At 37.3% G+C, this 27,579-nt stretch overlaps 1 protein-coding gene and 1 long non-coding RNA gene across 2 annotated transcripts; both read right to left on the bottom strand.

The window, feature by feature from the left end:
* Positions 1-404: 404 nt before the first annotated feature.
* Positions 405-27,579, bottom strand: LOC101739962 (latent-transforming growth factor beta-binding protein 4). The gene is made up of 24 exons (XM_038020916.2): positions 27,339-27,579; positions 17,866-18,037; positions 17,211-17,289; positions 16,484-16,621; positions 16,026-16,221; positions 15,118-15,291; positions 14,105-14,311; positions 13,449-13,598; positions 12,807-12,912; positions 12,151-12,212; positions 11,812-11,940; positions 11,098-11,251; positions 9,478-10,214; positions 9,042-9,236; positions 7,826-7,933; positions 7,112-7,237; positions 6,482-6,721; positions 5,804-5,955; positions 4,951-5,165; positions 4,448-4,599; positions 3,637-3,772; positions 2,434-2,554; positions 1,279-1,397; positions 405-611 (listed from the first exon to the last, which is right to left on the bottom strand). The coding sequence occupies exons 1-24, from the start codon at positions 27,385-27,387 to the stop codon at positions 449-451; spliced, it is 4,080 nt and encodes a 1,359-aa protein (XP_037876844.1). The 5' UTR covers positions 27,388-27,579; the 3' UTR covers positions 405-448.
* Positions 23,038-27,328, bottom strand: LOC119630682 (uncharacterized). The gene is made up of 2 exons (XR_005246389.2): positions 27,052-27,328; positions 23,038-23,243 (listed from the first exon to the last, which is right to left on the bottom strand). It is a non-coding gene; the product is annotated as an uncharacterized LOC119630682 (long non-coding RNA).

Raw genomic sequence — 27,579 nt, 5'->3', positions numbered from 1 at the left:
ACTTCAAACGTGATCTAATAAAAATCGATTTTAAATATATAAAAAGGCCTTAATAGCAAGCTATTAATATTTTTTAATCTTTGTGAACCTAGTCAGGATGTTATGACTAAATAGCCCACTGAGTTTCTCGCCGGATTTTCTCAGTGGGTCGCGTTTCCGTTCCGGTGGTAGATTCTGCGAAGCACTGCTCTTGCTAGGGCCAGTGTTAGCAACATTCCGGTTTGAGCCCCGTGAGCTCACCTAGGGCGAAGCTGATATAGCCTCTCAAGGCTATCAGCATAGGTAGGAAAAAAATATGACAAACAACAGAAGGTTTTAAAGGTGGCGAAAATTACGTAGAAGGAAATTACACCGATGGTTAGTAAGTCAAGAATAGAACGTTAGAAAGACAAAACTGCGTAAACTAAGACACACCGTGTTTATTATTAGCTCGTTCTTATTTGCTAAACTAATATTCGTATTCAGATACAATGACAACTAATCTCGCGACAGCGCTGCCCGCGAACTGGCTCCTTTGGTACAGGGACATCGTCAGTTCTAATTCAGCCACTTGAGGGCCTCCCAGTGAGCACAATAGCGACACTACGCAGATATTGCCCGACGGACGCATGCTGTAAATACATGTAAACATTTATTTCCGAGTTTTATGTGTATTTTAAGTGATTCTATTTATAGATTGCTATTTTTAATACGCTTTTATTAGCTTCAGACTTTGAATGACTGACTGATGCTTTTCAGGATATTATCAAAATAACCCTTCTACTCATATCTGCTCATAAAATTTAACTACTGATAACATAGCAACCCCACGCTTTTTTTTACAATAAAATCATTTTTTCTTACACTATTTTTAATTCAAAATTTTTGTTTTTAGTTGAATTTTCTTTCTATAAATGCGTATTTCTTTAGTTTTTTAAACTATTATTTATTATTTATCGGTTTCAATGCACATGATTGTCACGTTATAAATTTATGAGAGGCCGACATAATCAAAGATAAGTTCATTCATTATTTTAAAATGAATGAACTTCATAATTCATTATTTGTGTAATTCATTATTTTAAAATAGATTTTTCTAAATATTAGTAAGACGGTAACATTTAAAAAAATCCCGCCCAAAAATTGGTTATATTCGTTCGTTTTATACAAATAAATACAGGGAAAAGAAGATACGATATTGTAGGAAACCATTCTTTAGCTTCCACACTTGGGTTGGTTGTGTTTTTAACATCACCAATATTTATCGATTATCGTAATTAGACCACATAAAAATCTTACTCGAAACATCGCAAATCTGTTGGTTGCACTCCGTGTGAGGCTTGAACGCTTATCATTCTCATTTCGAAGCTGACCACAGAGTCTTGCCACGAAGGACCGTGCATCGTGAATAGGTCCACCTAAAACAAAAAAAAACACTGTAGATAAGGAAAAAATCTCACAGCTTAATGTTAAATGGTCACCACAACCTATAAATACCACAGCGTGAATGCCGCCATTCACATAGAAATATAGGATTTCATTACTTTAACTCAATTTTATTACATTAACCCCTATATTTTAAACTGAACAGTAAATTTAAGTAAAAAGTTATTAGGCATGTTAAAATGGACAATATTTACTACCTACTGATAATAAACGAGACTCCGGCATAGGTATCAAATGTATCCGCGTATGCATCTTTTGTAAAATAAAACAAATCAGATAATACGATCCCAGAAGGATCATTTTTCAGTATGAAACATGTATAAAGGGTGTGAGAAAAATTATACCTACATCATACCCTAAACTCGGATACATTATCTATGCCATGGGAACCATTATTGAAATGAATATATACTTTTAAATATACAAAACAAATTCATAAAAAACATACTATTGTTTGATCAAAGTGAGAATCGAACCTGCAACCCTCGATCTAGCAGTCAAGGGCATCGATAATTTGCCACCGGATCAGTCATAGCCAATTACATAGATAAGAAAAATAAAAACCCAAATTTGAAATGCTCCTAGCCCAGGGAAGAAGTTATTCTGTACAGTTAGTTTAATTGCCTCTCTTAAACCATTCCTTCTTCTAGCATTACGGCATAAACTGACCATTTTCCCTGGTTATTTTAAACTTTAAATAAGAAAACCTTTTTTTTATTGTTTAGATGTGTGGACGAGCTCACAGCCAACCTGGTGTTAAGTGGTTACTGGAGCCCATAGACATCTACGACGTAAATGCGCCACCCACCTTGAGATATAAGTTCTAAGGTCTCAAGTATATTTACCATCGCTGCCCCACCCTTCAAACCGAAACGCATTACTGCTTCACGGCAGAAATAGGCAGGGTTGTGGAACCTACCCGTGCGGAGTCCCAAGAGGTCCTACCACCAGTAGAACTTCTTCGTTCGTGAGATTATTTACTGGAAAAACGGCAAGAGAGATACTCACGCTTCCCGAAGGCAGGAATATGTTTGCGACGAACGTTATGAAGTGATAGCTGTATGTACTGGGCAATTGCAGACACGACCAATCTGACACCAGGCATGTTCTCTGTATTCTTGTGCATCGGCTGTAAATAAGTTTTCGCCGTATTTTTATTTTTTTTATTGCTTAAATGGGTGAACGAGCTCACAGCCCACCTGGTGTTAAGTGGTTACTGGCGCCCATAGACATCTACAACGTAAATGCGCCACCCACCTTGAGATGTAAGTTTTAAGATCTCAGTATATTTACAACGGCTGCCCCGCCCTTCAAACCGAAACGCATTACTGCTTCACGGTAGAAATAGGCGGGGTGGTACTTACCCGCGCGGACTCACAAGAGGTTAAAATTAACTACTTATCTCGCTTACTGGCGTAAGCTAGCGTATCATGCATCAGGTTGTGGTTCGTTCTGTTATATCTCCTTGCTGAACCCTAAATAGTTTATTCTCGAACCGCTGACTAGACATTCCGAAGGGATACAGGTTGTAAAGATGAAAGAGAAGGCATTCGTTGTAAGTCGGAATTAGGACGCGGCTGCTGAGTCCCTCTGAGAATTGTTATCTTTTTAATTAATATGATAAAGTTTTATGATATCCTTTTATTCTTTTAAACGAGCTCAAATCTCATAACAGCGCGGGTTTGAAGGCCCATCCTTCAGCCGTTGTACTATGAAACTGAGACTTTGAAATCATTTCTGAAGGTGGTTGACGACATATTTTATATGTTGTTGATATTTATGTGCTCCGGTAACCATTTAACACCAGACAGACCGTAACCCGAATAAGTAATACCAAAAAAAATTCTAAGTAATAAATTTATTGGATGTACATACAATAAAATAGAGAAATCAATGAGAAACTAAAAATTTCTTGATGAACACACATCAATGCTACTTCAAAACACAAATTGTTTGTTATTAAATTCGCTTTATAGAAATACTACCGACCCGCCCTCGCTTCGCTTCGGAAACTGTAATTTATTATTGATTTCTCCACTATTTAATGGATGTTATTATACATATAAACCTTCCTCTTCAATCACTCTATCTATTAGGAAAAACCGCATCAAAATCCGTTGCGTAGTTTTAAAGATTTAAGCATACATAGGGATATAGGGACAGAGAAAGCGACTTTGTTTTATACTATGTAGTGAAGAGAAAATTACTTACTGCTTAGACTCTAGTCTATATCCAGTCGGGCACTCGATCTTGTGACAGTGGTAGCTTCCTCTTGTATTCTGACACACATTTCCGGAGTCTGACGTGCGGGCACACGGAGCTTCTCCCGTCTCGCATTCGTCTATGTCTAAACAATGAAACAAAATATTTGAATAATACAGCATATTATTTTCTTACCCCAAAGCAGACGTGTATTACGATGCCCACTGAGTTTCTCGCCGGATCTTCTCAGTGGGTCGCGTTTCCGATCCGGATTCTGCGAAGCACTGCTCTTGCTGGGGCCAGTGTTAGCAACACTTCGGTTTGAGCCCCGTGAGCTCATCTACATGTTAGGCCGAAGCTGAAATAGCCTCTCAGGGCTATCAGCACAGGTAGTAAAAAAAAATTATTACGATTTGAAGCATGTGACGGTCGCTCGCTAAATCTTTTTTATTGCTAAATGAGTGTTAGTGTAAAATGACCACAGGAGCCCTATAGATATCAACAATATTAATACCGCTACACACATAGACATGAGTGCTAAATTTCAGTTCCATAGTACAACGGCTGGCCCGCTCTTCAAGCCGAAACGAAGTAGTGCTTCACGGCAGCAATAAGCGGGGTGGTGGTACTCACCCGAATAGGCTACCACCACTTTTGAGACTTCAACATCTCAAAGCAGTGCTTACGTTGCCATAGCTTTTACCCCTGTAACCGCTTAAGCTCAGATAAGCCACGATCTTATCTATACTTACAATAGCAATACCTAAATGATTCCATACCAAGATTTCAAAGTTATTTTGTGTATTTACAATTAAGTTACCTATACAACTTCTGTTGTCTTCAGATAGCCTGTAGCCAGCAGGGCAGGCGCATCGATAGCTCCCTGGCTCATTGACACATTCGCCAGCGCACAATTTCCCTCTAATACGGACAGACGTCCACTCTTCGCATTCGTTTACGTCCACGCATGTCCTGGAATAACATCACGAAGAAATTTTTAGAAAGTTCATCGTAAATTATGACTATGCTTACTGCGATGAATGACAAAACATTTAATTAAACTTTCAAAGGTATGTACATAAGACGACAAAGTATCATGAGAAACTAGATGACGGTAGATCTAAAAAAATCAAGAGTTTTTCTGTCTCATGCGAGGTTCGGATGTGGGTTGTTGAGCGACAGGAGGTTTTAGTCAGTTCGACTCCGACATGTCCCGCCCTCTATCCCCAGTGGACGGCGGAATTCCGGCGAATTCCTCCTGACCAAAAAAAAAAGGCCATCACCCCTCTATAGTTTTCAAAAATGGAACATAAGTGTATGCACCTATTATCGTTGCCCACTCGATAGCCCCGCTTGCAGTAGCACCGATATCCGCCCCATGTGTTGGCGCATCCGTGCTGGCAGACGTTCGGACTCTCGCTGCACTCGTCTACGTCCACGCAGACCTTGTCATTCGAGGCTGCATTGCGGAAGCCTTCGTCGCATTCGCACCGGTACGAACCAACTGTGTTCTTGCATCGGGAGTACGATGAGCACGGCTAGAATTTACAAATAAACAGTTGTTTGGAAAAACGGCATTTATGACATTTTATATATTACTAGCTGATCCGGCAGACTTTGTAGTGCCTCAATCGATAAATAAAAGACCTAAGCTTTTGTATAAAATAAACTTAAAACAAAACAAAAGGAATCCGTCCGACGGGGGACACATCAAAGGAAAAACAAAATTGTTATTTTTATTTAATTCCGAGCATTTTTATATCTATCTACCTCTTAAACCTTCCCTGGACTTCCACAAATAATTCAAGACCAAAATTAGCCAAATCGGTCCAGCCGTTCTCGAGTTTTAGCGAGACTAACGAACAGCAATTCATTTTTATATATAGAAAGACTAGTGACCCGCCCTCGCCTCGCTTCGGAAACATAAAATTTTATTATTGATAGCTGAGTGCCGCGATGTTACCCGCGGTTATTGTCTTACCCTGGGTGGGCCCACTGAGTTTCTCGCCGGATCTTCTCATTGGGTCGCGTTTCTGATCCGGCGGTAGATTCTGCGAAGCACTGCTCTTGCTAAGGTTCGTGTTAGCAACGTCGTCAGGCTTAAGCCTCGTGAGCTCACCTAATAGTTAAGGTTACGCTGAAATGGTCAAGACCAGGAAAAAAAAGAAATAGTTACATTGCCATGTCTGCATTCGTCGATGTCATCACACCCGTTCTGTCCAACAAGGCGGTGACCGGCTGGACACTGGCAAGAATATCCGCCGTAGAAGTTTTCGCACCGTTGCAGCGGACCACACTCTGATGTATTCTTTGCGCACTCATCGATGTCTGTGTTAAGAATAAATAAAATCGAGATATATTAAATAACCTAAAAAATATGGTAAACTTTTCGAAAACTCAACACGTTTTGTGTGTTTTTTTTTTATTGCTTAGATGGGTGGACGAGCTCTCACCTTGAGACATAAGTTGTAAGGTCTCAAGTATAGTTACAACGGCTGCCCCACCCTTCAAACCGAAACGCATTACTGCTTCACGGCAGAAATAGGCAGGGTGGTGGTACCTACCCGTGCGGACTCACGAGAGGTCCTACCACCTAAGAGTTGAGATTTCTTTAAAATTCTCATTCATAATCAGTCGCGAAATAATCTCGCACTATTTATTTTATTCATCGTGTTCACTCAAAAACAACATCAAATTAACTGGTGCTTTTAAATTAAATTTAGAAGTTTCACTCGAAAAAACCAAATAATAGCAACGAGCTAGTTATTTACATCAAAATGCCTCAAGTTCTGTTCAATATATTATTATGTGCAATCTCTCAAATTGTTCAAGCTGGAATTATTAGATCACTTACCTACACACCGCTTATCCTGTGTTACTTTATAGCCCCAAGGACACGATGATACCACAGCTCCACGGTCCGAGAAGCGGGTGAAGCTAGGTCTCAGAGACCAGGGCCCGCGCTGACCGTATTGCGCACCCACCGTGATCACGTTGGTATTGTCGGGGTAGCGGGGCTCAGACGGCGAGTACGACGGAGGTGGTGGGTGTGGGGCAATCGGTGATATGGGTGAAGCCGGCACTAAAGACGGATCTAGAAACAATAATTCCTGTTTCGGTTTTCGGGAGTCATAACTTAATTAAAATTAATTTGACGGCTTAATCTTGCGTCTCTTATTGTCATTATATCATTTGCAATGTTTCAATCAATCAATCAATACATGAAGTTTTTGATAAATGTAACCAATTCAGTAGCACAATGTTCACTGTTGAATCTAAACTATATATATGGTCCGAGCTTAAACCAAACAGATGAATCGGGTGTAATCTGTACTCAGTACAGCCGTTCTTTAAAAAGCCATCTATGATGATAGCAAGCTTACTATACCTAATCATTTACAGTAACAAATACTCTTTTAAAATTTTACATCTAGAAAATGAATATCCAATGGAGACCCAATATAACTTGAAACAATTCACGAACCTGCGGTAGGTTTTTCGTTTTCAGCTCGGCATCGCCATCCACACACACAGCGGAAACCTCCGTCGATGTTAACACACTCCTCATTTCGAGAGCACGTTGCTTTGTTAGTCGCGCATTCGTCGATATCTGACATAATGCAAATAGGTACTAAATTCATCATCATCATTGTTCAGCCTACAGACGTCGACTGCCAGAACTGAAATACTTCCGGCTTTGACCAACATCCTTCCATATAAATGGGGCATCCTCACATACTTATGTCCAATTTTATCTCCAGGAGAGGCGAAATAAATGCCCTCCAGACAGCCTTGATTTAACTGTTATGGACTTTCCCTTGTGAGGTTATTTCAAGCCTTAAACTTATAACAATAAACCGATTTCTATGCTCAATTTAAGCGAAAATAATCGCTTCGACATCGCAGTGATCAAGAGTCGACCTGCCAAGTCGTCATTAGAAATTTTACTGTTCAACTAAATGAATTTCTTGAACGCGGAATCTTGGATTAAGAAGATTTTATTTTAAGAAATAAATTGCCAAAAACTGTACTTTGATCATTAGTGAACATTTTTTATAGAAGTAAAAAGTGTTTTTTATTTATTTTAGCGACTCACAAAACTTTACCTTTTTTTTGGAGCACCCTGTATTTTCCCTTAATTTAAAACACAGTAATTTATGTTAACACTGAACAAACGATTTCAGTTGGAAGAACTTACCAACACACTTTCCATACTTCGTGTCATAGGTGTATCCCAGTTCACAAGCAATCGATGGATATCTGCCTCTGGACCGAGGTGGAGTATACTGCCACTCTGGTAAAGATACTGAAAATATGTAATAAATATTATACTCAAAGTCACTAATATTGTTACCTAACATGCGGTTATTGGTTATAAATTAAACGATCAGTAGTACCGTATTTCTCGATTAAGTCTATTCTTGAATATATTTTTATTGCAATTATAAAAAGACGAATCTCGTGATCACCGTGATAAGTGGTAATCACATACAGATAACAGCAATGGAAAGGGTAGACCGCCTAGCAAAAAGCAGCTTTACAAGAATTTTTAAATCCGATAGACATTTGAAAGTTCTTTTGATTATTTAATAACCCACACTTTTATTCCTGAACGCAAATTGGGTGCAAGCTGAGGAGGTTTTATAGTAATAAAATTCGTGTGCCAGCTGAGTTTCTCGCCGGAGCTTCTCAGTGAGTTGCGATTCCGATTCGGTGATAGACTCTGAGAAGCACTGCTTTTGCTAGGGCTAGTGTTAGCAAATTCTCTCAGGTTGAACCCGTGAGCCCGTAGGGAAAAAAAAATCGGTTGTCTGTAAAGTCGGTTTACTGACGATAGTTGAACGTGACAACATCATAAGAAAATACTGATGAAATGGTTTCAGTTTTCAATTATCGCAATTATCTATAAACAATTTCAATTATTGCTATAAACAATTGACACCACATTCACTTTTCACTGAACTTCATACTTGACGAAAACATGTAAATGCATTATTGTATAGCAGCTGTCCACGCGGATTGCGCGCTCTCGCTTGCACTTCAAGCCTTAAATGTACCGCCTCAGAGCGAGGTAACGCTGCATGAGTCATGTTTTTTTGTGCGTGCAGCCGGCTCTATCGCATTATAAGACGTTGTCACGTCAATAAAATTCACAAATCCGCCTAATCTTAGTAAGGGTATTTTCACCAATGTGCGATTACAAGGGAAATATATTGTTTATTTACAAAAGCCGGTTAGCTCCAGAGTAATAATCTAATTGCCTACCGTACATTCAAGGGTTCTCGTACTTTATCAGCTTCACAATACTTAATCATCAAATTTCCCAATAAAATAAGACCTTTTCTTGGGCTTCATTACTCTTTAAAAACGTGAGTTCTCCTCGATTAAGAATTGTACGTTTTTTGGGTATTTACCAGAAATAGTCCTTGGAGTGGTAGTACTGGTCGTTGTTGAAGTAGTGCTGGTTGTAGTGGGAGGTGGAATGGGTATGCACCATCCTTGCTGGTTTCTTTTAAAGCCGGCAATACAGTCGCAGCGATAGCCGCCTGCTTTATTTATGCAGTCCTCTAAGTTACTGCAGATATGACTTCTTTCACATTCATTTATATCTAAAACAAAACACGTAACTGTAAAATGGAGCAATTCAGATCTACTATTTGGCTTCTAGTTTAAGGAATCTCTTTATATCTCAATCTTAGAGACCGTTAAATCATTTTGGTATTAAGCTATGTAAATAATAGACAATAAGAAAGTTTGCTACAAACTTGCATTGATATACATATATATAGAAAAATAGCTTATATTTTACGTTCATACATTTTTTAAACTTCATTTAAATACAGTACATACCAACACAATTGCCAAAGAAGTCTTTTTCATATCCGTTTAAACAATGTACTTCGTTAGGGTCAAACGCTGGTGTATCGGTAGCTTCTGGCTTGTCCCTTCCAATAACATTTGTCCAAGTTTCTTTAGGAATTGTGTTTGTATCCAGTTCGATACCGCCATCATCTTCTCTTTCTTTTTCAATAGTTATAGGGTCTTTTGGCCTTGTCATACCCGTGACATATCCAGGTCTAAACGGCGAAGGTCTTCTAGAATTGTCTGGTCTACTAGGGCTATGAGTAGGTCTTCGAAACACCTCTGTAGTAGTTTCTGGTTTAATCGGCGTTGTTATTTCCGGTCTTCTCGGTGTGTAATCTGATCTACTGGGATTGTAGTCTGGTCGTCGAGAAACTTCTGTGCTCGATGTAACTTCTGGTTTTTTTGGTGTGGTTGGTTCTACCCGACTAGGAGTGCTCGGTCTACGATTATACGGGTATGAAGGTCTTTTTGTTGAAGTCGTATATCTTGGTCTATCATAATATGGATAGTATGGGCGAGATCGTCGTGTTGTTAATGTTGTAGGCTTAGTAGTTGAAGTAGTTGTTCTTTGGGTCGATGTGGTTGTTCTTGGTGTAGATGTTGTTGTTCTCTGTGTTGATGTTGTTGTTCTCTGTGTTGATGTCGTTGTTCTTTGAGTTGGATAGGTTGGTCTGGTAGTTGATGTTGTTGCTGCGATTTCTGGAGCAGTTTCATTGTCATCCCTATAAGAGACTTGAATTAATGGGCAAACAGAAAAACAAAGATTAAACTGAAAAATGAATAACGTAAAACATCAGATTAACCATTTTAAATATTAAAATTAACTGAGCGATGTATTTTAGGAATCGCCAAATTTATTGCTTTACCACTTTCATTTATACTACACACATAAAAGAGTAGTGGATTAAAATTGAAAGAAAGAAATTCCTTAAATTCAATAAAAAACAAAATTAAAAATTTTTCTCAGTAACTTCTTTTACGTATAGAGATCTAATTTATATTAGCTGCCACGAATCTTAGTATATAGGATTACCTTTTAATTCGTTTTTTTTTCCTACCTAGTCGTTGGTAGCTTAAGGGACTATTCCAACTTCACGCGGCCTGGTAGGTGAGCTCACGGTCTCACCCAGAGAGAATTTCGAACACTAGCAAGAGCAGCGCTTTGCTGAATTACGTTATAATATTCATTGCAAAAATGAATATTTAAAAAAAATCTAATATTTAAAAAAAAAGAGACTAATATTTAAAAAAAAAACACATGCCCGCTGAGTTTCTTGCCAGTTCTTCTCAGGACGTAGGCTATTTTTTGTAAATTGGTGGTAGTTCGTTTTGACGTTCAACAAGTATGTACTTTCATTTATGTTGAAAAATTTTTTTTCATTTGATTTGATTTGAATCTACTACCGGATCGGAAACGCGACCCACTGAGAAGATCCGGCGGGAAACTCAGTGGGCTGTGTCTATGGGCTAGTTCGCAAGTCGAGTTCTTCGTCGGAATCGACGATTTCGAAGATGATTGTGACCGGTGCATGAAGAGCCTAAAAGCACTGAGACGATACATTTTGTAGTTTGGATTCGTTTTGTATGATTACTAACACTACTTACTCCGAATCGTAATATTCGTATTCATATAGCGGCGGTACCGGTGTGGTGGAGGTAGTGGATGGTTGGCGATAAGTACACGTAAATGAACCAAGAACATTGAGACAGTGCAGGCGTGGACCGCAGTTGTCTAGCTTCAACGCACACTCGTCGATGTCTAAAATGTAAATGTTCTATTTGAATAATATCATTATTGAAAAAAATATTTTATAAAAATAATCTAAAATGGAAAATAAACTTGATTAGATCTTTTTTTTTTTTCATATTATCGTCATTATGACTTAAAGTTTGTCGCCAGATCTACGTGTGTAAATTCATTTCATGAAATACATACATATTACATTATATATTACATAATGTTTTTTTGTTTATTAATGAAGGAATGTTTCTAAATTAGCTTGCATGATTTGACCGAAACTACTTACTATAGATGTTGAGATTACAATTTAAATAAAGATATACGAAACATAACTTCCGAAAAAGGGGGAAAAACTTCAGCAATCTTACAAATACTATAAAACTAGCTTTCTAGCTAGCTAGCTAGATAAAAGTATTGTTAAGCCTGTTTATTATACTATAATAAGGAATACGTAAGCTATAATAAGACATTTTCTACATTAAAAGTGGCTTGAAAATAGCTGATTTAACTGTGCCTTCATAAATGTACATGAATCGATGGTCCTTTGTTTACAAAAGCAGACTTAAACTTAGACTTACCCACACAGGATTCCAAAAGGGAATCTAACTCGAAACCATTCTTGCAGCGACACTCATGCGCGCCGTAAGTATTGATACAATTTTGAAATTCATCACAAAGATGCGTTCCTTCGCGACACTCGTCGATATCTGTGTAACAATAATCACTCCAATAGCTTACGCAAATTGTAAACATTGATAAAACAAAACAATTTATTAGAATATTATAACACAATAAGGATATACGTGTTGTAAAAATATAGTAAAAGTGGCCTATTAATATAAATTATTATAATAATAGTAATATTTAAATTTTAAAATTATATTTAATATTTAATAATTAATAATTTTATAGCAAACCTTCGCAAACCGTTCCACCTGGCCGCAGTCTCATTCCTTCTTGACACTTGGTTTTGGCGAGTCTAGCAAGAAAGCACAAGTAAATTAATTAATTCTCAAATTACATAATTGGAGACTTTTTTTTTTATTACTTAGGTAGATGGACGAGCTAACGGCCCACCTAATGTTAAGTGGTCACTGGAGCCCATAGACATTTACAACGTAAATGCCGCCACTTATCTGAGACATGACTTCTAAGGCCTACATTTTTACAGTACAGCGGCTGCCGCACCCTTTAAACCGAAACGCATTACTGCTTCACGGCAGAAATAGGCATGGCAGCATTTTATTATTTATTTATTAATTTATTATTATTCCACGAACTTGTAAAAGAATTTACGAACCACATAGTGTTTCATGGTTACTGGATGCAATAAATATCACAACGTGACCACGCAGCTTGGGACACAGGGTCTACGTTGTAGCTCATTTAAAACCATAATGCATTACTGCATCGAGGCAGAAGTGTGAAACCTGATGGTGAATGTTTTACATACCTCCGTGAAATACACGCAAATTACCTGTCTGTGGGATTTGAACAGCGGCATCGTCAACCTTCGTATTATTGTCCAAAATTGTTGTTTTATCACTCAATATAAACTATATTAGGGACTTACTTGGGAAGAGAGCTGATCTTTGATTTGCAATTGTATGCACCGGGTAAATTAACGCATATTTCAGTCCTCTTACACACTTCAGTGCTTTCTTCACATTCATCGATATCTATAAGGATAAAATATTTATTTCTACTAATACTAATATGATATTAATTACATTACACGGAACAAGTGGTGGTAGGGCCTGTTGTGAGTCCGCGCGGAACGGTACCACCGCCCTGCCTATTTCTGCTGTGAAGCAGAAATGCGTTTCGGTTTGAAGGGTGGGACAGCCGTTGTAACTATACTTGAGACCTTACAACTTATATCGCAAGATGGGTGGCGCATTTATGTTGTAGATGTTTTTGGGCTCCTGTAACCACCTAACACCAGGTGGACTGTGAGCTCGTCCACTCATCTAAGCAATAAAAAAAAACAAAGAAATACAGGAGCTCATAGACATCAACAACCTAAATGCCGCCACCCACCTTGAGACATGGCTTCTATGTGTTAGTTCTATAGTAGAACGGCTGCCTCACTCTTGAAACTGGCATGCATGACCCGTGTGGGCTCACAAGGATCCTTACCGGTAGTAACACATTGTAATAATAATTAATTAAGAACACATGCTTATAAACAATCACAATAGTTTTACTCACTTACCTTCACAAATTCCTGTAGAGGTATTAACCTTAAACCCTGGAGCACACCTCTTGGAAACGTGATCTTGACAGAAGAAACTACCATGAGTGTTTATACAGTGTTGAGAAAGTCTTTGACAGTCATCCAAACTCTCCTCGCATTCGTCGATGTCTGTAAAATTAACCAAGAACTCAATATTTTCTAAGCAATTCAAGAAAATTCAACAGTTACAGTGGCAGTTTAAAAATAATTCAATAAAATGGAATCGATTGATTGAAGTTGAATACCCAGACCCTAAATACCAAGCATCGTTCACAATGACACTAACTTGAACCAGAAATGTAACAGTTATATACTTACAGTAGGTACTTTAGGTTGTAACTTTGTTTTAAGAGTCAAAGCGAAACTGTCTCGGGCGTTTTTTTCCTACATAAGCTGATGGTCTTGAGAGACCATTTCAGAGTGACCTTAACTAGTAGGTGACGATGTTGCTAACACGAACCCTAGCAAGAGCAGTGCTTCGCAGAATCTACCACCGGATCGGAAACGCGACCCAATGAGAAGATCCGGCGAGAAACTCAGTGGGCTGTGTCTGTGCGTTAATTTACTCGCCGAGCACTTCGTCGCAAGCGACGGGTTCGACGAGGCGTAAAGACACTATAAGTATGTACACTAACCGATACATTCGTCGTCTGGTCCAGCTCTGAAGCCTGGAGGGCAAATTTCATTTCTTACTGGAGCCACAGGCGTCGTCACTTCGGGTGCTCCAGGAGCCGACTCTATCACTGGCTTGCCCGGTTTTCCAGCGCATTTGTAGCCTCCTATCGTATTCTCGCAAAGGTATTTCGGACACGGCGGTCGTGGTAGCTGACATTCATTTATATCTATGGTACAATCAAAATATAATAACAATTAGATCGGAACAGTCCATAGTCTGATGGCTAAAAAGTGGGTAATTTTTTTTTAGTAGATACCAATACTATGGTATTTCACAAATGACATCCACGATGAAGGGCTCACGATCGATTAGTTGTAAAGGTAGCAGCACAAATTGGTATTTACTAGTTTTAAGGTGTGTTATGATTCTGAGGGGGTACAGTCATATAACAATCATGTCTCAAGGATGAAATATCCTAGCCTTTATAAGATCCATCGAAGACTTCGACCTGAAGTTATTCAGGTTGTGATGTTTATTTACGCTTATAACTAGGAAGAACCGAGTTTGTATCTTTCTAGAATAATAAAGTGTTTATTAGTATTCTCAAATTTCAATTTCAATTAATATCATATTAGTATCGTTTTTGAAAACACTGATCTGATCTGGTGGCTGGCTGAAAGAGTTTTCCTAAAATGCACCCGAAAAAATATACTTTTGTCTTTTTTTCTTCTGTTTTTGGAACTAAGTTCCTTATGGGACGCTGCGGAGGGGTACCCTAACCGGGAAAAAACGTCCGTAACGTAAGATTTTTATTAGTAATGCACACAGTGTACGACTTAACTTTGTAATAACATACAAAAATAACATTGTTTTTATTTATTTTTATCAATAAAAAAATCATAATAAAAAGTGAACTATACCCGAATAATTATTTTCTTTATACCTCTATATAATAGAGATACTTCTATATAATAGAACTTAAAATTAATATTTATATATATATATATTGTATAATTTTCAAATAAACCTCACCATCACAGACTTGATTAAGAACATTCTTTTTGAATCCCGGCGGGCAATTTGATCCCACGTCGCGTTTGGTTGTCGGCTTGAGAGGAACACACTTGTACGAGCCGGGAGTGTTGTGACAGACGAATCCTTCTTCTGTGCAAATGTCATCATCGGCTTCGGCGCATTCGTTGACATCTAGATGGGAATAAATGGACGTATACATAATAGACTTTTCACGGTAAGACGGTAAGTAGTTCCATGGAACAATAATAATAATACATAGTACAACAACAATACACAATAAGTTCAACTTTTTTTTTATTGCTTAGATGAGTGTACGTGCTCACAGCCCACCTGGTGTTAAGTGGTTACTGGAGCCCATACACATCGGTATCGGAAACGTACGTGACATTTATCTTTGTAATTAAAAGTGATTTTTGTTTGGTATTAGCATCAACCGTTCGATGTTTCCAATTGAACTTCAATTAAGTTTACTCCATTCAAATAACTGAAATATTATCTCCAAATTTTAATTTTTAAATGGGTCTCCTGTAAAGTCTGAAAAATATCGCTTAAACCAAATAGCCTTCACCCCTCGATATAATAAGGGCTCATATTTTTCGGACATACAAAAGCTTATAAACGTAATAAATGTTTATCACTGCTTGGTCCTGTGGTTTTTGGAACGAAGTTCCTTATGGGACGATGCGGAGGGGTACCCTAACCGGAAAAAAGCGTCCGTAACGTAAGATTTTTATTCTTTCATTAATTAATATAACTATTGTATTGATTATGAAAATTCTATAATTGCCTATTATTAATACTGTTCAGATTTGGCTTTAAAGATTAGATCGCCAAAATTAACAGGAAATATGTCCGAGGAATCCTACAAGTATACCTACTACTCATAATATAGTCATAGTCCGTACCTTTGCACGACTTTTTATCGCTATGCAGCCTAAATCCATCACGGCACGAACATCTTATGGTCTCTTGCTCGACCTCACAGATTTGCGCACAGGAATCTTTAGTGCATTTGACCTTGGGCTTTGCTGTCGATGTAGTTGTGGATGGTAGCGTTGTCGTTTCAACTTTTTCTGTTGTCTCTGGCTCATTTGCAGCGGCCTATAAGCACACAAGTATTTTAAAAATGTTGAAAAGACACGAAATTAAAATACCGTAATGTTATAAGGTGATGTTAATAAAATTTAAAAATAATTTACGATAGTTACAAAATTCAAATGTAAGCTTGCTAAATTCAAATGTAAGCTTTGTTTGTTTTAATTTTATTTTATACAAGAGTTTAGGTATTTTATTTGTCGATTAAGGCACCACGAAGTCTGCCGGGTCAGCTAGTCTTTAATATAAATTTAATAAAACAATTTACCGAACAACACTGATGAAAAGCTTTCTTGCGTAGAATCGTCGATGGACTATTGTACTCCTCATTAACTGGCGTACCGCAACCTTCCAATCCTTGAGTCTTTCCAATGGTGCGACCAATAGAACACTCCTCACAGCAGGCCTGGAAAATAGGTTTTAAAGGACGTCAGAAAACAATAGGTGGCAGTAAGCTGTGTTATTACTTATAACCGGAACAAAGAAATGTCCATATGATCTTATCAGGTCCAGATATACGATTCCAGAAGTCTGTCTTAAATGCTTCATCAATTTCAGCCAATAGCCCTTTATTTTCAGAAAAGACTGATAAACTGTAGGCTTAATCATAATTCTGCTCCGATGACGAATGTGGTGAAAGAGCGCGAAAGATTACTTATTCGGAATCATGATTATCTACAACATCCACTGCCGCATATAAGCTTCTACTAATGGAAATGCCAATACGGCAATGACCGGTTCTGCATGCAGCTGTTTCCAGAAACCTTCAACAAATCTTCGGTCTACTTTAGGGCAACTCTACCTAAAGTATTATTATTCTTAATGATATATAGGAATAATCTTATATAATTTCTCGAAGCATTACCCATAGCACATATGATACAACACCAAGTTCTTGCGTTAAAACCATGAAAAGAAAAGAAAAACATTACATTGACATGAAATCTATAGATATAAACCTAAAAATACAATTTCAATAAGCTTCAGGTACGTACCTGTCCGATGTTGGTAGCGATGCTGTTACATCTCTTCGAACTCGCCAACTTTACCCCGGCAGAGCATTCGTCCTTTTCCCTGGAAATAGTTTACCGTAATTAAAATACAGACATGACATTATTTGAATCACATTATTGTAAAAGTATTTTCTCTGGTTTGCGCTAGTTTTAGACATAATTAAAATATTTTTACGGTCAGTTCATGAACACAAAAATTGTAAAGGATGTATTCGAAATATATGATGACAGTAATAAAGGCGACATATTAAGCATAAAAGTACACATTACGCATTACTGATAGTCAGTAAAATGTTACAAAACACAATTTTTTCCCCCTATATTTACGCTGGTAGCCTAAGGGGCTATTCCAGCTACGCCCGGATGGGTAGGTGAGCTCACGGGCTCAACCTGAGAGAATTGCTAATACTAGCCCTAGTAAGAGCAGTGCTTCGCAGAATCTACCACCGGATCGGAAACGGACCCAATGAGAAGATCCGGCAAGAAACTCAGTGGGCTGTGTCTATGGGTTAATTCACTCGTCGAGCCCTTCGTCGCAAGGGTCGGGTTCGACGAGGACGGTGACCGGTGTTTGTGGTACCTAAAAGCACCGTTAATGGATCGGGAGGATCCGTAATGACGTGTTTAGGGCACCTACTTGTGCTGTTTCTCGCAGCATGCCTTTAGCGCCGTTATACAGGTAGGCAATTGCTCAGCATCTATGTCTTCAGGCGGCTGAATAGCTGAACAGTCCGTGGACAGCAACGCAGCGCCTTCCGCGTGGGTGCAACATGAATCTGTCACTGCCAATGTCTCTTCCGATGATAAAGCTGTGAAAATAAGTAAAAAAAATCATCATTAAATATTTATAACTACTGATACCATGCACCCCACGCTTTTTTACAATGAAATAATTTTTTCTTACACTATTTTTAATTCGAATTTATTAAAGTTTATTTTTTATTTTTTAGTTTAATTAAAAAAAAATCTTTTTTTTTTTAAATATTGAATTGTCATCGGTCGTGGTCAACATACATATGTCTGAAGCTAATAAAAGCGTATTAATATTTGACATCGTATGTATTTGTACTTTTTTCTGGTCATTGGATTTAAGTGTCGTCTAAATTATATAGAGACTGTTAGTCAAAGTTTATAGCTAAACAATAATAAAAAAAGCAACCATTTTAACTGATATTTGTTGGAAATATTGTTAAAATAGGCGTAAATAAGAAATTATCAAAAAAAAAAAGTTAAAATCGGTTAACAAAATAACTTTCTGTTATTTTAAAAACAAGAACACAATATAGTTTTTTTTCTGGGCGGCTTTAGTGTCTCGTAAGCATATTGAATCTTTACAGTATAAGACGGACGAATCACCGTTAGCACAAGAACTGTAAAGAATTTGAAACGTCTGCCTATTTCTGCCGTGAAGCAGTAATGCGTTTCGGTTTGAAGGGCGGGGCAGCCGTTGTAACTATAATGAGATCTTAGAACTTATATCTCAAGGTGGGTGGCGCATTTACGTTGTAGATGTCTATGGGTTTCAGTAACCACTTAACACCAGGTGGGCTGTGAGCTTGTCCACCCATCTAAGCAATGAAAAGACTACACAATTCAAGTAGAAAAATTTCCTACTAGTTAAGATCAATTGCGATAAACCAGACATCATTCAATTCTTTTAAGCACACTCGTCACGAGCCAAACTGCGTGGGCATGTTATCACTTATCAACTTTGACATGGTTCGTAAAAAAGTCGAGAACTTATTGGAGATCCAATGAGTTTGCTACAAGACATATATGGAGTTGATTTTAAAATGAAATCACATTAATACCTCTTTTGTTTCCCATAGCCGTAAATAATAACTCGTTGGGTTCTTATAATTATTAAAAAGGTTTTCTTTTTTATCTTGGGCCTTTTCTAAACTTTGACATGCGTTGACATCCGATTTTGAGCTATGTTCACAATTTCAAGTCATCATAAAGTTGGTTTAATATCAAAGACATACTTCCACCTGAACAGACCAAACCTAAAGCAGGCTACTTACTATTCATAGTATTTATTTTAAAAAAAAGTAGTAATTTCATAAATCGATATAATTATAAAAAGTAGCGATACTTATTGGAATGAATAAAACTGCATGCAAAAGGTGCTAATGATAATACGAATAAGGAAAAACAATATTCAATATTACAAGCACGGGGATCTCTAGGCTACTAATAACTTTAACTCTCTTCTTCAACCCTTGTGCACCCAATGTTGTGTGTAGGTCTCTTCGAATGCACCCCATTCTCTTCGGTCTCTTGCATTTCTCATCCAGTCTCTACCAACCACTTTGACCAGGTCATCTGTCCACCTCGTTGGCTGTCTGCCCACGTTACGACGTCCAGTACGATGACTCCACTCCAGTACTTTTGTGCCCCACCAATTGTCAGTGCGACGGCATATGTGACCGGCCCACATCCACTTCTCCGAGCATTCACTTTGGCTGTGTCAGTCAAACCAGTTCTTCTGCGGATTTCGGTATTGCGCATTCTATTCTATATAGAAACGCCTAACATAGCCCGTTCCATGGCTCTTTGCGTGACTTGCATTTTGGTCATTATTTGCTTTGTAAGCGTCCATATTTCGGCCCCATACACCATCACAGGGAGAACATATTGCTCGAATGCCCGACGCTATTACGACTAATTAACTAACTAACTAAGCTACATTTCGTAAATGAACTAAAGTATTAATACAAAAATATTTAGGTCTTATCCGAAATCAATACGTAAGCAAGTTGCTTGAATATTAAACAACTTCTATTAATACTCGCTTCAATAGCGCTATTAAATTGCTCATTTGCAGGAGCCGACATGGTTTTATATTTCGATATTGGCATTAATGAAAATACACCTACGTAGAAGATTTCTCGTAAACAAAAATGCTTTTTGCTTATTATATATAACTAGCCGACCCAGAAGAATTCGTAGTGCCTGAATTGATAAATAAAAGACCTAAACTTTTGTATAAAATAAACTTAAAACAAAAAGAATCCGTCTGACGGGAGACACATCAAAGGGAAAACAAAATTGTTATTTTTATTTAATTAGGAGCATTTTCATATTTATCTACCTTTTAAACCTTCTCTGGACTTCCACAAACAATTCAAGACCAAAATTAGCCAAATCGGTCCAGCCGTTCTCGAGTTTTAGTGAGACTAACGAACAGAAATTTATTTTTATATATATGGATAGATAAATTCTAATAAAATTAGCTTTTTGTCTTCAATCTTTGTTATCAAGAGTGATTGATATTTTTCAGGTAACATAATTTACCTTTTTTCTTTTATTGCCCTTGTAGGCAGTCGAGCATACGGCCCACCTAATGGTGAGTGGTTACCGTCGCCCATGGACTTCAGCAATGCCAGGGGCAGAGCCAAACCGCGGCCTACGGTTAAGTACTCTCCACAAGCCTCGTTTGAAGAAGGATATGTCATAAGCGATCGGGAAACACCGTGGAGGGGAGCTCATCCAAAGCCGGATGGTACGTGGCAAAAAGATCTCTGGAGACGCACTGTGGATGAAGGCAATGGCTCCAAGTAGTATGGATAAACTAGAGTTTACTTGGAGTTGACTCCGGTGGCGGGCGGTGCGATAGTAAACGAGATAATGGTATCATCTCAAACAATTCCTCAGAGCACCATGTTACTATTCCGCTCTTTCTCGGTGTATCACGATGCTACTTCCTTAAATAATAATATACGTCTTAAATAAAGTTTTTTAAAGTTTCGTATGCTTTGAAAAAGCTAACGAAAACCCAAAATAGCAATATATTTGTGTCATAGCACTCACTATATTTGATTAAATGAAACATTAATTACAACAATCTTTCGCTCTGCGAAATCAATATACTAATAATACGGCACTTGATAATACCGTGACCTGAACACACTAGATGCAAAGATTTATATTAGTAATCATATCATTTACATAACACAAACATTATTTATCTTAATATTTTCACACTTGTGTTCTATTTAAATAACTTATATTATGGTGTTTAATACATGTGTTATTAACTAAATATTTTAAATACGACCTTTAAATGAATATGCAATTTTGAAAAGGGCACATGTCGCATATTTAGTCAAATACGTTTTTTCATATAGAACTTACATGTAGTTTTGAGGCTTACCTACACCCATTTTATAATAATTCCAGTAATTTTCAATTGCTAATTATTACTAAAATATATCTCAAAAGTTAATATTTTAAATTTTACAATGCTCATGCAGAAAATAATCAGTTTTTTTTTTTCATTTCATGAACATTTTACATTTTCAGAGATGTGCCCTTTTCGAAATTGCATATTCAAATAAATAGGCACTGAACTTGATTCTTGCTGGATCTTAGTGCCCAAATGGTAGAATGGGCTCATCACTACAAAATGATACTACCGGATATAATTTTTATTACCATTCTATTCAATTCTAATTCTTCATTAACGATTGAAGACGAATTTTATTTGTTGAAAACGATTTCAAAACAGTTTTCCAAGTATTTTTTTGCTTAGAGTTTCGATAGAGCTCATAGACATCAACACACCTTGAAACATGAATTATAAGTCTCAGATTTACAGTACAAACCCGGTCTTCAAATCAAAATGGAATACTGCTTTGCGGCAGAAATAGGCGGGGCATCTACCACGTGCGGGCTCACAAGATATCGTACGACCAGTAACCACCCAAATTATAACTTTGCGGATTTTATTTTTATTGCACGATACTCTTCGTAAATCGTGGAAATGATTCGCAAACTTATGCCAAGTACATATAATTGGTACCGGCCTTCGGGATTCGAACCCCACACAGTCGCGTCTCTCGATACGAATGTACAGGGCATCGTACCATTTAGGCCACGACGATTCTAATCTGCGTAAACAGCACGTCGACTAACTTCTCAACTGTTCGTGCATTCATATGGTAATGAAGCTATCTTCCCTCCAATTAATCTTAATATTGGGAACAAAAACAAAACAGCCTATATTAGGTCTTAAGTGGTTACCAAAAACATCATACTGTGAATGCTACCCTTTTTTTTAGGCAGGGGTCGAACCTCATACGAGGAGTCCGCGCCCAGGGGGTACGCGGAGTATGTGAGACTTGACGATCTGCAGATGTTGGGAGCAGACCACGGGCCCAAAGTTGTTTTTAGGGTCCTACTCAATAAAAGACTTTCCTTGCATTCTCTCACCCGACACCTCATCTCCACCCGGGGTCAGAACCCGGACAGAGTAGGGGGCTCCCGCTACCCACCTTAAGATACGACGATTCTAAGTCTCTATTGCATAATTTAACGGATATCCTACCCTTCGAACCGGAACGCATTTCTGTTTCGCGTCAAAATAGTTTCGCAGAGTGACAGTGTACCTACCGTATTTTCAACCCCCCTTAAAATTGTTATAATAACATATCATTCAACATTCTCTGAGAAGAGGCATAAGAAATTCATAATTCAGAGCTCCTCGTTGCGTATTTCGTTCGGCTAGAAAATATCCCCGGACGGAGCCTAATGAAAATTTTAATAAGCCTACACTCGTTTAGAAACAGATTACCGCGTACACCATTTAATTTGGGACGCAACAAAACAGGTTGTAATGATTTTAACAATGTTTTGCGGCTTATTGTCGAGCTGTGCCCGGGTGGAAACAAAATGTATCTCTATATTGAGGAAAACAATACTGTTAATGGAAATAGCTCTTTCATTCACATCTACCTAATTAACCACGCAAGGATCAATTGAACAGAAAATACTTGGAAATTGAAAAAAAACAAAACCAACAGACAAGTGTCTCTTAAATTTTTTTTTAATAATCTAACATATCAAAATAATTTAACATAAATCAATTTATACAGTAGAGCAAATCTTCCAATGCGCTTAAAGGAGGCACAGTTCCCAAGATCCTGGCTGCATTACCTCATGGGACAGTCAGACTCACTCTCTGTGCAAAGTATCAGCCAGCCTTAGCATCACGTATAGGAGTGTCTCTTAAGCCTAGAATAATTTACACATTATTATTTATATATATAAAAATAAATTGCTGTTCGTTAGTCTCGCTGAAACTCGAGAACGGCTGGACCGATTTGGCTAATTTTGGTCTTGAATTATTTGTAGAAGTCCAGAGAAGGCTTAGAAGGTAGATAAATATGAAAATGCTCGAAATTAAATCAAAATAACAGTTTTGTTTTTCCTTTGATGTGTACCCCGTCTGATTCCTTTTGTTTGTTTTAAGTTTATTATAAGTTTAGGTCTTTTATTTATCGATTGAGGCACTACGAAGTCTGCCGGGTCAGCTAGTATTTTATATATTATTGAAAGCTCTGTGATTGTTCTTGACCCTGAATATCCAATAACAACTATATCGAGTTTTATTACAATTGAATCAATGGCTTAGGAACACAAGGAACGAAACAGATATTGAGTTTCAGTCAATGGATCTTCTAGTGAAACCCGGTAACGCTTCATTGTCCCTAATTATATGAAAAACAGAGATTTGTAAAAACTACTCGCGCGCCACCTGTCGGTTATTAATGGCGTTATAACAGAAACCTTTCCCACAGTGCCAACCGCAACTGTAGCAAGTTTTATCACAATCGGATGAATGGTTCAGGAAAGTATAAAGTATAAACACACATGCAATTATTTTTTATATTTATATTTTTTTACGTACGTATAAACGCACTTTCATTAACATGGTGTGAAGTAAATTACGAAGACCAAAATCAAAGATTCTCAATTTTAAGAGGTCTCAAGAACTTAAGCTATAACTTTATTACTGCGACTTAGTTAAGAAAATATAGCTGCAATATCTAGATCAGCCTTTCCCAAAGTGGGCGATAACGCCCCCTTGTGGGCGCTGCAGGCCTAAAGGGGGGCGGTAAGAGACCCAGAAAAAAAAGGGGCGTTGTGTAGAGGCTTGTTTGACGATTTGTAATTTCATCCAAGAGGACTCTTAGATACCGACTGAGCTCTCACTATAGTGGTTTTTAAGTACTAAAAATTATTTATTCTCAATGTGGGCAGTAGACAAAATAAGTTTCGGAGCCCCTAATCTAGATGATCGCGTAAGCTTGCGTGTGTCCGCTGATGATAATTATTCGTTTTTTTATTATGATAAGAGAATTACTGCGCGCTCAGAGGTCTTTTGAGGTTGTCCACGAAGGATGAACGGTCACAAGAACTCAACCAGGAAGGACAATTATCAACCAGAGAACCAACTGTGAATTTGCAGACGAAAAAATAGTTATTGTAACTTTAAACGACGTAATTTGCTTTTGAGACTAACAGCCGTAAACAGACTTCACGTTCACATCAATACGGCCCTGATAATACAATATTTAATCTGTTATATTATATGCTGACGGGACTTCAGACTTTTCGGAATTAAAATAATTAATGCTGACGCCCCATTGATCGCAACGTTTCTAATGCATCAAACGTAAGATTAATTGACATGTGATACTTCGAATTACTACGGGTTCAACTCGCCGGGTTATCCGCGGTAACGTCATGCCGGATGTAAATATACAAATAAATATAAACAATTTATTAGCAAACACGTTAGTTTAAAGATAAATTTAATTGAAATTGTATGCCTTTAATATTAATCTAATATTTAATAATATACTTGAACATAATTAGACAACGAACATACTAAAGTCGTAATAAAATAGAGTAATTGAAATAATTACTGCTACTTTTTAAATAAAGCGTTATTGATTCTCACATTCAAGAATACAATTTATACGCTGCTCAACTTTTAGTATAACCAAGTTCAATTTAAAAATAATAGATACCAAAACAGGTACTAATTATTCTACGGAAATACGTAGTTAGCACGTGCACAGGTAGAATTTTCTTATATTGCATAGTTGGGTGGACGAGCTCACAGCCCACCTGGTGTTAAGTGGTTACCCGAGCCCATAGACATCTGCAACGTAAATGCCGCCACCCACCTTGACATACGAACTCAAAGATCAAATTATAGTTATAGCGGCTGCCCCATCCTTCAAAACCGAAACGCATTACTGGTTCACGGCAGTAATAGGCAGGATGGTGCTACCTTTCCGTGCGGGCGTACATGAGGTCCTACCACCAGTAAATTCCACGATGAAGTAATAACATTAAATAACAAAATTCAAATTTGCAAAATTTATATTTTTTTTCCTACCTAAGCTGATAGCCTTGAGAGGCTATGTCCCGTAACCTAACAAGTAGGTAAGCTCACGGGGCTCAAACCTGATGACATTGCTAACACGAACCCTAGCAAGAGCCATGCTTCCCAGAATCTACCACCGGATCAGAAACGCGGCCCACTGAGAAGATCCGGCGAGAAACTCAGTGGGCTGTGTCTGTGGGTTAATTTACTCATAATTTATAGTCAATTAGGGTTCGTAGGGTGTATTGTCTCGCACGGGGAGAAACCGCTTTCTTATTAATTTCTACCGCGAAGCAGTCATGCGTTTCAGTTGGGAATGAGGCAGTCATCATACATACATACTGATAGTATGTAATATTATTTATGATGGCTGCATGTATGCATATATGTATATATATGCTGCATCTATGCCTAGATGGCGTAGTTAGGTTCTATCACTCCGTCTATTTCTACCGTGAATCGGTTGTACTGTAAAACTGAAACTTCGAACTCATGTCTCAAGATGGGTGGTTACCACTTAACATTGGGTTAGTCGTAATCTTCGACCTCATAAATACGTATGTGAATCCAAACTAGCGAATGGGGTTATTTTATCTACAAGATAACCATTGGGAAGTTATTAAAGCTTAAAGTGAACAATTTCGTGCACACATATTGTTATTAAAGATTGCGATTTTTGTAAACAATTTTCCATTACCTAATTTAATATGTTTGTATTTTTTTTTATTTCATGCAGATTGATAAGTAAGAAGTGATTTAACTCCTTTTTAAAACTTAATTTCTATCTTTTGTTTTCTTGTTTTGAATACCTTTACAGTTGTATTGGAATCCCGTGTGTGTCATAAAATTGATATAGGTTTAATAATCAAACAGATTTTACATTAACTATATTTCTTAAATTAATTCATTTCACAAATTCATCCTTTAAAGAGTCAAAAGTTTTTCTAAACAAATAATATCTAAGCAAAGCTATGAGGATTACCGCTGTACTTATTATTTCGTGGTCCACTTGTATTTCTTCTAAAGTCTGTGTCATTTTACGATGATGTCTTACATTTCCATGTTAATAATTGACACATTAAGCCTTGACCTATATTCTTATTTGCTTAAACATACAAATAACATTATTAACTTTCGAAGAAATCTAGATTCGCGGTTATCTTTTGGATTCGGTAAACGCACAGTAATTAGACCTTAGAAATAAAATAAATAAGTATAGTCAAAATAATAACGCTGATAATTTCATTAACTTTAATTAGCTTGCCGCAATAAATCTATATATTAATACGTGAAGCAAAAACTTTGTATCCCTTTCTACGAAAATTGCGCGGACGGAGGAGTATGAAATTTCCCACACTTATAGAGAATATAGAGAAGAAGTGCACAATGCTAATATTTTTTTAAAATAATGCATAAAAGATACATTAAATCAATAAAGAAAACATTACACACACTACATATCATGTATTTGACGCACACACGCATGCATACTATTTATTGTCAAACTTTTGTTCTTGACGTCTGTTGTCAAATTGAGATTAAATATTGTTCGTCTTTGTTAATATTATTTATAGTGTAGTCTTGGCGAAATTTGTGATTACCTATAGAAGTATAAAATACGATCATAATAGTGTACAAACTTACAATTCCAATTAATTATAGTCGAATTTCGACTACTACTAGAGGTCTAGTATAATTAAATGTATAAAAAACTTAGTTTGCCAGAAAAAAAATTTAAACACTATCAACATTTATTTGGGGGGTTTAATTCCTTTAAATAGATAACCACCGCGTTTCTCTTCAACCTAACCAGAGCACATGATTTAAAATTGAATTATCGGATATTCTAATGTACTCATTACTGTTACAAACGTTGACAACATTTACAATATTTAAACAAATGTTCATGAAATAACCAGACGCTTACTCACCATTGACGGTCGAGAATAAAAACGTAAAAATCACTACTATGAACTTCATTTTGCACTTAATAATACACTTAAAAACTTTTAATGCACTCGCTACCGATGAAACACATTTTAGTACGAAATCTCGTGAGAAGTTCGGATGTACGACGCGGCTAGTCTAAGAACTGTTCGAGTTGGTAATGTACCCGTTCTCCGTGGTCCGGGTCAAGCTAAACTATGTGTAACTGATAAGATTCTGCGCATG

This window comes from Bombyx mori, chromosome 27 (assembly GCF_030269925.1).
Source record: "Bombyx mori chromosome 27, ASM3026992v2".
NCBI classification, from domain to species: Eukaryota; Metazoa; Arthropoda; class Insecta; order Lepidoptera; family Bombycidae; genus Bombyx; species Bombyx mori.
This window is presented reverse-complemented; position numbering and strand designations above follow the sequence as displayed.